The following is an 11,611-nucleotide window of genomic DNA, read 5'->3' on the forward strand; positions in this document are numbered from 1 at the left end:
GTAATTGTAACCCCTCTGTACAGTATGTTCACAAATTAAATTAAATTTAAAAAAAAGAAATTAGGGCTTTAGATCAGATGTCAGTGGCTCACTGCTGCTGCCTGTAATCCCAGCTACTCAGGAGACTTGGGAAAATTGTGGTTTGAAGTCAGCCAAGACAGAAAAACCCTTGAGAATCTTATCTCCATTTAACTAACAAAAATCAGGGCTGGAGGCATGGCTCAAATGGGAGAGCACCACCCAAGCTATCAAGGGAAGTACTAACTTGAGTTCAAACCCCAGAACCAGGACAATAAAATAATAAAATAAACTAGAAATTTACACTTAAGCATCCATAACAACAAATAGAATATCCAGCAATTGTCTTTTTATGACCAAATCATAAAAAAGTAACCTTGTGATTTCAAATCCTGAGCAATAGAGGAAATATTTTCATAAAATTCTAAACCTCCCTAGGCAAAAATGCTAAAAAAAAATACTGATTGAAAAGTAGTTCTGAACTATCCTAGTTTGTAATGGCTCCCCCAAGACCAATATAAAGTACATTTTATGTGACCAAAATCAGTAATGAGTTTTAGTTTTAATTAGCTTCATACATTGTCTAGGGAAAAGTACACCATAAAATCTTATTTAAAGGAAGGTTAAATTGCTCAGCTCAGATTAATATCAAAACTTGCCACTGGCCATTTGGTGCTATACTGTGTGTGTGTGTGTGTGTGTGTACACTGGGCCTGCACTCAGGGCCTGGGTGTTGTCCTTTAGCATTTTTCTTCAAGGCTGGTGCTCTACCACTTGAGCCAGAGCTCCACTTCTGGCTTTTGGGTGGGTAAAGCATCTCAAGATGTTTCCTGTTCAAAGCTGGCTTTGAACTGTGATCCTCAAATCTCAGCCTCCTGAGTAGCTAGGCTGACAGTTGTTGAGCCATCGGCACCCAGCAAAATGTTACATCTTTTATGTTTTAATTTCAAACCATTCATCTAACCAGTGATTTGATGGAAAGAGGTCTGTTACTATTTTTAGGTTCTAAAACATTTTGTGAGGATTAGCTAATGAAAATGTTTGAACAAAAAGCACACCAGTTTTTTATAAATGCCTCTTTCACAAATAAAACTGAAGTCTTTAATACCATTTACCTCAGTCTCTGGTCTCCCCAGCCATGAAGAACATCAAAGATTTTCTAATGTGAGGACATGGGAGTTGTTAAGAGATTTGTCTCTGGACAGATGGTCTTCAGTCAAATCTGGGGTTTCTCAATATTGGACAAACTGTCTACACTCTCATTTGACTCTTTTTCTGAAAAGAGAACAATGACAGTGCACTAGCTACCCTCTTAGAACTGTTCTATAAGCCACCTATTATATGCAACTACCTTAATACAAAACCTGCCACGTGGAACTCAATACATTATAAACTACCAGTTGCTGTGGTTGCTTGGGTGAAGGCATGCATGCTGGGTTGGCTGCTATATTTAAATGTATTTACATCTACACTGTTAGGAAATCTAGTCACAGAAAATGTTTCCATTCCCTGTTGGCAGAGACAGAGCCTAACTCCCCTCTCCTTGGTTGGGTTAATACTAGTGAGTCATGCCTAGAAAACGAAGTAGAAGTAATAGGAGGCAATCTCTGAGAAGCTTCTGGAAAGCCTTGGGGCATTGCTTTCAGGTAACTCATTCTGGAGGATGGTGGAAGAAGCAAGTTTTCTCCACAGCCATAGAAGCGAGTCTCTTTAGAACTCCTCCCTCGGCCTGGTCAAGAAATGTCCACATTTTGTGAGCAATCTCATGAGAGACTCAGCTCAAGAACCACCTGGTGAAGTTGTTTCCAGAAATATCCATCTCTTACCCCCAATGTGGGAGATAGTACATGGTTTTAGTCCTAGATGCAAAAGGGAATAACATTGTACAATCTATTATACAATACATAAGTAGTAAGCTGTCCTGTGTATATTATTTATATTATATAGCTCTTTAACCTAACAATGACTGAGTGCCCATCTGTCTTAGACTAAGAGATTGCTCTTATTGTCCCAAGTAGCTGGGATTACTGGTATGTGCTACCACACCTGGTTCTTTTCCCTTTCTTTGTGCCACTATCGGGTCTTGAGTTCCCTTTCCCTTCACTTTTTGGCTCAAGGCTAGCACTCTACCACTTGAATCACATCTCTACTGACAGACTTTTGGTGGTTCATTGGAGGTAAGGCTCTCCAAAGACTTTCCTGCCTGCCCTGGCTGGCTTTGAACCAAGATCCAGTCTCCTCAGTGGGATTATGGGCATGAGTCACTGGCTCCCAGCAAAGTCAGCATTTTTATAAGCCATCATATTCTGATCAATGTAATGCAAAATATTGTTGGCCAATTTATTTAGTTTTTGACTATTGTAAATCTTTAAGAGCATTGTTTCAAAGTATCTGTAGGCATGCCCATATGAATCACTGGTACTATTTCTTTTTTCAGCTGAATATCATGGTCAATTAACATTTTATTTTTCTATGGTCTGTAATGTTCCACCAGAATGGCAACCCTCAAAATCCCTACTGTGACGGCATCGAGGGTGTCATGGAGGCTTACTACAGAAGTCTGAAGTCCGTGCAGCTGTATGGTCCAACAAACTTTGCTCCTGTCATCAACCACGTAGCAAGGTAAGCAGAGAGGGCACAGATATTTATTCTTATGTCCCAAACATAACTGAAAGTATGCCATTACTGCTAGCATGACTTCAGGGATCAAAGTTGGTCCCTGCTAATTTCCTTTCAAGAAGGTGAAGGAAGACCATGAATCCCTAAGACCTCGCGATGTTTGTCTGGAAACATCACAGGCAGGAAAGATAAGACTTTATCTCCAATTCACCAGCAAAATAGCTGGAAGTAGGGTGTGGCTCAAATGTCAAGTGGTACAGTGCTAGACTTGAGCAAAAATGCTAGGGACAGCACCTAGGCCCTGCGTTCAAGCCCCAGGGCCAGTACAAAAAAGAAAGATTAAAAGGAAAAAAAAAAAGATGTGTCTAGTGAAGAAACATACGCTTGTGTGATAGTAAGACCTGTCTTTTCCAACCCAGGAAGATGTCTTCTTTGAAATGCCATCAGGATAAACACAAGAGATTGATGGTGACTCAGCTTTGTAAATTGTGCCTGTCTAATGCTGTGTCCCAAGGCATAAATGTAATGAGGCTGAATTCCATTAAGACACTCAGTTGAATATCCTTGTGATATGTGGGGCACATTCTTTTAACTTCTTTGAAATTAATATGATGGCTAATTTGATAAATTCCCAGACCTCTCTCTCCCTGTAAATAGTACATAGTACTGTGATCAGAATGTAACTGCATAGCATTCCAACTACAATTTCTAAAGGAAGTTCTACAACATAACAATCTACTTAGGATTTTGTTTTCTCATCCATGCCTCAATGAATCAGACATTATTTTTCAATCTCTTAAATTTTGATTTCAGCCAGCTGCAAATCCTGTAGAACTCTGCCTTGTTTTCAGATAACTAAGGAAGTTTAGGTCCTATAACAATAGCTTGTAATCCTAGCTTCTCCAGACATTGAGATATGAGGATCACAGTTGGTAGTTTGCTACCAAGCTGGGCAGCAAAGTCTATGAGACTCTTATCTCTAATTAACCAGCAAAACATCCAGAAGTGGAGCTGAGGCTCCAGTGGTAGAGTGCTAGCTTTGAGAGAAAAAGCTAAGGGATAGTGCCCAGGCCTTGAGTTCAAATGCAGAATCAGCAAAAGAATGAGAGGGGGGAGGGGAAGGAAGAGAAAGAGAGACAGAGACAGAGAAAGAAAGAGAGAAAGAAAGGAAGGAAGGAAGAAAGAAAGAAAAAAAGAAAGAAAAAGAGAAAGGATAGAGAAGGAATGAAAGAGAAAGGAAGGAAAAGAAGGAAGGGAGGAGGAGACGGAAGGAGGGAGGGAGGGAAAAAGACAGGAGTTTTCAGATATGAACTTAATAATACATTTATTAGTATGTTGATAATACTCTGTTAAAATTTCACTAACTAGCCAGACATTGGTGGCTCACACCTGTAATCCTAGCTACTCAGGAGGCTAAGATCTGAGGATCCATTCAAAGCCAGCCCAGGCAGGAAAGTTCATCAGACTCTTATCTCCAATTAATTATCAAAAAGCTTGAAGTGTAGCTGTGGCTCAAGTGGTAGAATACCAGCCTTGAGTGAAAAAACTCAGTTTAAGTCCCAATACCAGCACATAAAAAATAAATAAAATGTAAAATTCCTGTAGATTTTTAAGATAGACCACGCTTATTCCATGTTTCCTGGGGTGAATGCTGCAGTTTTTGTCTGAGACTTGTTATAATACAAATGTATTAATAGTCTCTGGTTCTCTTGAACCAAAGGGAAATCATTTGCCCCTTGTTATGTGACTTTAAATGATAGACACTCAGAGGTTGGAGGTGTGGCTCAGGTGGTAGAGTGCCAGCCAGTGAGCAGAAGTGTAGGTACTGAGTTAGAGTCCCAGTGGCAGACAAAAAGAAAAGATTCTCAATTAATGTTGGGTTTTATTCTGATTTTCCCATTTTTAACAATACAATGTTAAAAACTGTGTGACTGAATCATATCAGTAATACATTCCTTTTAGAAAATATCAAAAATTGAATTCCTGAGGGAAATTGTCAGACTCTTCTTTAAGTAATAAAAGGAAAAAGTAGGAGCTGGGTGCTGCTGGCTCAAACCTAAAATCCTAGCAACTTGGAGATCTAAAGATTCAGGTTTGAAGCCAGCCCAGACAGAAAAGCCCATAAGACTCTTATCTCCGGTTAACCACTAGAAAACTGGAAGTGGAGCTGTGGCTGAAAGTGGTAGAGCACTAGCCTTGAGCTGAAGAGCTCAGGAACAGCATCTAGACCCAGAGTTCAAGCCCCACAACCAATAGAATCAGTTGCTCAATTCTATGGGGGTATTTTTGGGGTATACACTCTAGTGTACTCTCCTGGGTATGAATGAACATGCATATTCTCCATCACCACTTTATTAGTGGCATGAGTGCTTACTGGTTTCTATTGTACCTAAGAATGTTGCACATATTTTGATTTTTCAGGATTGTTAGAGCTGTTGTCCAAGACCTAACTTGTGTTTTGAGATTGTATGCTGTATTGGCCAGTCTATTCGAATAGGCTTCCATTGGACCTACCATGTTGGGAGACATTAATTAGCTAGTTAATGGATTCTTCTTGAATCTAAATTTACTATCATCTAGTTGGTAATTATTTAGAGACATAGGGCAAGAACTTATTGTTTAATCACCCATCTACTAAGAGTTCCATAAAGCTCACTTACCATTGAACATGACTTCCATTTCCAGTCATAAAACATTCAACTTTTTTTTATTGAAAACTCAGAATTTTATATACCTAGAATGTAGCATAAGGTAGGACCACAAGAAATATAACCAATGGTAACATCTTCATAAAATCCTCCTGTAAAATATTGACTAATGTTTGGTGAGAATTCTGACAGACGTTTTCTTTAAGCCATAAAATTTTTATTATTTTATACATAAATTATAATATACATAATTTATAATTCCCTTGCATTTTAAAATCAATTCCATGTTTGTTATTTTTTTTTATTTTGTTGGGGGGGGGAGGCGGGGTGCAGTCCCTGAGCTTGTTTTGTGTTCAAAGCTGCAACTTGAGCCACAGGTCTACTTTCAGCTTTGTGGTGGTTATTTGGAGATGAGTCCAAGCTGGCTTCAGCCTCTCATCCAATTACAGGGGGGGTTAGGAGGGAGAAACTGGAGAAAATGAGGGAATAGGTGACACTGTTCAAAAAGAAATGCACTCATTGCCTGACTTATGTCACTATAACCCCTCTGTGTTTCGCATTTATAATTTAAAAAAAGAACTTAAACTGTGGATGTGTCAAAAAAGCATTTTTTGTATTATATAGATTTTTGTCTTAGTACTAGAGCTTGCACTTAGGGCCTTGTTGCCTTACTCGGCTCTCTTGCTTACATCTGGTGCTCTACCACTTGAGCCATGCCCCCAGGATGGCTCTTTGCTGGTTAATTTTGGAGATGGAGTCTCACTGACTTTTCTGTCCAGGCCTGTTTCAAAACATTATTATATAGTTCTCAGCCTCCTGAGTAGCTAGAATTACATGTTTGAGCCATTGGCAGTCAGTTGTATTGCACTTTTTTGTTAGTGAGTTGAAATGTCTATATTTCAAAAGAATAATTTTAAAGTGTACATTTCCTTGACATTAATACATTCATGAAAGTGTATAATCATTACCTCTGTACATATAGTTCCAAACAAACATACTTTGGATTATTGCTTCCACCTGAAGACTACTCTTGAATGTCAGAAATGCGATTTACCTATTAATTTATGCAAAAACTAAAGATAGGTTCTTATCTCCGTTTTCAAGATAGAAAATTAATGTTCAGATATTTATCTTAATGTATCATAATTGCCACTTACTACAAATACATTGCAATTTATTATAAATACACTGTAATCTATTGGAATTTTTTTTCTTTTTTTTTTTTTTGGGTCCGGTCGTGGGGTCTGAACTCTGGGCCTGGGCACTGTCCCTCAGTCCTCAACCCAAGGCTAGCGCTCTACCACTTGAGCCACAGCGCCACTTCCAGCTTTTTTCTTTTTGCTTATGTGGTGCTGAGGAATCGAACCCAGGGCCTCGAGCATGCAAGGCAAGCGCTCTACCACTGAGCCACCTTCCCAGCCCTCTATTGGAATTTTATGACAATTTATTGACAGGATGTGTGGCTCAGTTAGAATAACTCCATTTCAAAACCTATGTCCAGTTCGTCTTTGGTGCTACACAAACCTTCATTCCTGGTGAATTTTAGTAAAGAAACTAAGGAGGTAGCCAATAATTCTGTGTTCTGGGAAGCGTTAACATCATGGCTAAATGAGTATTTGATTGCAGGGAAAATATATGTAGTTAAGTGTGCATACTATAGGCTTCTATCATATGTTTAAGTGTTTTCCCCAGATTAATACATTGGTTGCCCCTTCTAGATTGTGATTTAGCCTCCGCCTGTGGAGATGTGCTCTTGCCTTTGCTGTGCTACTTCTCCCCTGTTCCCTGCTTGCAGGTACGCATCTTCTGTGAAGGATGGGTCCCAGTACTTTGTCCTCTTGATTGTCACCGATGGCGTTATCTCAGATATGGCTCAAACAAAGGAATCCATAGTGAATGTAAGTTGGGGCTCTGAGGTTGTGGGCTGAGCAATGGACAGGATGGGGCCACTTGGATGAGAAGAGGATGTGTTTTAGGTGGCTGGAGGTGGTAGACTTTGGGAGCTTGCTAGAAGCTTCCAGCAGGGGAACACAGTGACTCATCTAATAAAGTATCAGGGAAGGTCAGCCTCTGATGTCATGGCCAAGTTCAGTGAGGGCGCACAGGTGACTTAATAGAGAAAGTAAATGCTTACACGTTTGCTGCAGATTGAATTCTTAACCTTATCTAGACAGGTGCTACTTCTGTTACATTAATGAATGAGGTGAGAGACAGACAGACAGAGACAACAGACAGAAAAGGCAGCATCACCTTTCTGTGCATGCATGTATTTGTTTTGCACTGATTGGTCTGATCAACTTGAATACTATTTTTTGACTTCACAGAGATCATTATTTTCCATTGTTCACATTCCAGTTTTTCGAGAACTCTAGTGGCTAATTCCAATTTCTATAGAATTGAAAAGGAAGTAGATTTGATTTCAGAACCACCCTGTTCCTTAGAATGCTTAGTTGTGTGTTCACAGCCAGGCGCTGGCAGCTCACGCCTCCTAACCACTAAGGGAGGCTGAGATCTGAGGATAATGATTTGAAACCAGACAGGCAGGAAAATCCATGAGACTGTTATCTCTAACAAGCCACCAAAAAAGCCCAAAGTATAGCTGTGGCTCAAGTGGTAGAGCACTATCCTTGAGCAAAAGAAGCTCAGAAACAGCGCCCAACCCCTGATTGCCAGCCTAGAGACCAACACACACACACACACACACACACGTACATACATACAAAAGTTACATAAATGAAGGGCATATTGAGTCTCATACATTTTAATAATACAGAAAAATATAATTAGCTATTCGATGTGAGAAAAAGGAGTTACATATGGAGGAAAATAAAAAGATGAATACATTTTATAGATGTTTCAATTTTTGTTATTATAAAGATGATGTACAGAGGATAGTATAGATTTTTTTAAACTAAGCATATAAAAGAAGGGGGCTATAAAGGCTTACATGTTTCTTTAAATGTTTAATTGGTTCTTTAAAAAAATTGTGCTGGTATTGGGGCTTGAACTCAGGCCCTTGTGGTCTCACTTGGCTTTTTGCTAAAGACTGGTGTTCTACCACTTGAGCCACAACTCTACTTCTGGGTTTTGGGTGGTTAATTATACATAAAAGTCTTGTGGCGGGGCTGGGAAGGTGGCTCTAGTAGTAGAGCGCTTGCCTTGAATGCTCGAGGCCCTGGGTTCGATTCCTCAGCGCCACATAAGCAAAAAGAAAAAAGCCAGAAGTGGCACTGTGGCTCAAGTGGTAGTGTGTTAGCCTTGAGCTGAAGAGCTGAGGGACAGCACCCAGGCCCAGAGTTCAGGCCCCACGACCAGACCCTCCCCCCGCAAAAAAAAAAGTCTTGTGGACTTTTCTACCTAGGTTGGCTTTGAACTTTGATCCTTTGATCTCAGTCTCCTGAGTAACTAGGATGACAGATGTGAGCCACTGGCACCTGGTTGTTTATTTGATTTTAACAGTGTGTTGCATTTGTCTCAATTTCTTTTTTGGCCAATGCCATGAGTTTGCCCTTAAGTATATGGCATTAATAATTTAGGCTTAATTAACAGGACATCACCCACTGTAGAAAAGTTTCTCATAATCTACTCAGAACTGAGATAGGCTTTTCTAGGGTGCTTCCCATTCTTATTGTTTAATTATTTAAGGTAAGAATGTAATTTAAGTGATACCATAAGGGAAAAACATATTACAACATCAAATATTTAGTCTCCTCCTCCATTTCAGGGCTCCACTAATACATAAAACTGAAATAACTTTTATAAACACCATTGATTGGAATTTACTTATTTGGTATGCAAATGCCATTTTCTCATCATGGATAGAAATGAGGCAGAGACTGGCACTGAATCTATTACTGTTTTCTCCCATTGACAACTGATAGATTTATGGAATGAGAATATACCAAAGATGCTCACAGTCAGCTCAGGAAGGCTTGGGCTGAGCATAGCAAGCTAAGGTACCTGCCCATCACTTTCAACTTGATTTTATGTGACAAGATAAATCTTAAAGAATGATCCGCAGCATTCTACTGTGTAGGAGAAGAAAAAAGTGTAATCTATTATTCTATATGTAATCTTGAATATGTTTATAAAAGCTTTTTGTTGTTGTTGTTGTCGATCATGGAGCCTGAACTCTGGGCCTGGGCGCTATACCTTAGCTCTTCAGCTCAAGGGTAGCACTCTACCACTTGAGCCACAGTGCCACTTCCAGTTTTTACTGCTTATGTGGTGCTGAGGAATCGAACCCAGGGCCTCATGCGTGCAAGGTAAGCACTCTACCACTGAGCACCTTCCCAGCCCCTATAAAAGCTTTTTAAAGATCATTTATTGGAGTTTATATTTTTTTTTTTTTGTTTTTTTTTTTTTCCTTTTTTTTTTTTTTATTGTAAAGATACTATACAGAGGGTTACAGTTACATGAGTGAGGTAATGAGTACACTTCCTCTTGAACATTGTTAGCCCCTCCATTGTTTTCCCCCTACCATCCCCTCCCCCCCTCCCTTCCCCGAAGTTCTTTTTTTTTTTGATTGTGATTAAGTGATTACATTATCTTAGTAAATTTTGATGAACTATAGTTTAATATTTTTGAGTAGGTCTGCTTCTCAAAAATCTTGAAAAGAACAAATGCTTAAGTACTGTCTGTGACCAATATGAGAAGAGTCAAAATATTTCAGCAGTTTTATAGTATGTATCCATTGAACTACTTCTGAGAACATTTCAAAGCTCTACATTATGATCTAGTGATAACATTCTTGGCATTTACCCAGAATATTACAAGTCAGGATACAGTAAAGTCCCTTGAGCATCCATGTTCATTGCTGTACTATTCACCATAGCCAAGTTATGGAACTAGTCCAGATGCCCCTCAATGGATGAGTGGACAGTAGATTTAGAATATGTGAGATACCTGGCACTGGTGGCTCACACCTAGCTACCTAGGAGGCTGAGATCTGAGGATTGTGGTTCAAAGCCAGCCCAGGCAGGAAAGTCTGTGAGACGTTCATCTCCAATTAACTACCAAAAAAAAGTTAGAAGGGGATCTGTGGCTCAAATGGTAGAACACTACTAGCCTTGAGGAAAAAAGAAAAGCTCAGGAATAGTGCCCAGGTCCTGAGTTCAAGCCCCAGGAGCAGCACAAAAATAAATAAATAAATAAGCAAGTAAATAAATACCTGAAAGCTGGAATATGTGTTGTCTTAGCAGGGGTGGAATTTAAGGAGATGAGGGATAGAAAATTGGAGACTGGAAGGGTGGGTAAATATAGCCATAATGTTCAGTGTACGCATGTGAAAATGGAAGCAAGTAACTTAAGGGGAGGGGTGGCAGGGCTGGGGAGATGGAGGAGAATGATGGAAGGGAGGACATGGATCAAGATGCATTGTACTCATAGATTGACAGGTTGAATCGAAACCCCTTTGTCCAGCTAGTTAAAGGTAACTTTTTACAACGACGTTTATGAACAGCTTTGAGAACATATCAAACGAAACTCAAGGTATTTGAGGAAAGGTGGCAGAATGCAGTCCTAATGGTCAATGTGTTTATACAGAAATAGACCTAGAAAACAGAGGATGCATGGGGTTGGGAGAGATGGGGGAGAATGATCAAAAGGGGTGACATTGATCAAGGTACATTGTACTCAGCTACATGTTGACTATAAAACTCTTTGTATCATTACTTAAAGATAATAACATTATAACACAAAAATAGGAATTCTTTCCTCTTTTCTGAAAAACTGAAGTTCCTAACTGATATCTAATTGTGTTATTATTTTAAAGGCCTCAAAACTTCCAATGTCAATAATTATAGTAGGTGTTGGACCAGCGGAATTCGATGGTGAGTAATAAAGTTTCACTAGCTTCCCTAGGGTGTTTGGGTCGTGATAATGACCCTCTAAGTTTCTGTCCATTTTTCCTATGTAGAAAGATGCGATTGTTCAAGTTTCTATACATTGTCCATGTAGAAATACAGGAGAAATATATGATACTATATTAAGATGAGCAGATTAAAAGAGACTGAGCTTAACCTGGTTGTCATATGCTCATAACCCATTTGTAATCTCAGCCTCCAGAGCTTGAGGCAGGAAGCTGGAATATAGACTGGGCTGCATAGGGAGATTCTGTCTTTAAATAAAAAAAGAGTGAGATGCTGTGACTCACCCCTATAATCTCAGCTACTGAGGACGAATGAGATCTAAGGGTCAAGGTTCAAAATCAGCCCCAGTAGGAAGTAGAGCTGTGGCTCAACTGGTGGAGTATCAGCCTTGAATGGAAAAAGCTAAGGGATAGTGCCTAGGCTCTGAGTTCAAGCCCTGGTACCAGCACACACACA

General features: G+C 39.6%; 1 protein-coding gene across 1 annotated transcript in view; it reads left to right on the forward strand.

Annotated features, from left to right (window-relative positions):
* The window catches only part of Cpne8 (copine VIII), a 293,419-nt gene that overhangs the window by 265,561 nt on the left and 16,247 nt on the right, over nt 1–11,611 (forward strand). Inside the window, exons 17-19 of the mRNA XM_013033475.1 lie at nt 2,513–2,640; nt 7,081–7,183; nt 11,059–11,116. Of these exons, the coding sequence (XP_012888929.1) occupies nt 2,513–2,640; nt 7,081–7,183; nt 11,059–11,116 (289 nt within the window). The remainder of the gene's footprint in view (nt 1–2,512; nt 2,641–7,080; nt 7,184–11,058; nt 11,117–11,611) is intronic.

The sequence above is a fragment of the Dipodomys ordii genome, unplaced genomic scaffold (genome assembly GCF_000151885.1).
Source record: "Dipodomys ordii isolate 6190 unplaced genomic scaffold, Dord_2.0 Scaffold170, whole genome shotgun sequence".
Classification (NCBI taxonomy): Eukaryota; Metazoa; Chordata; class Mammalia; order Rodentia; family Heteromyidae; genus Dipodomys; species Dipodomys ordii.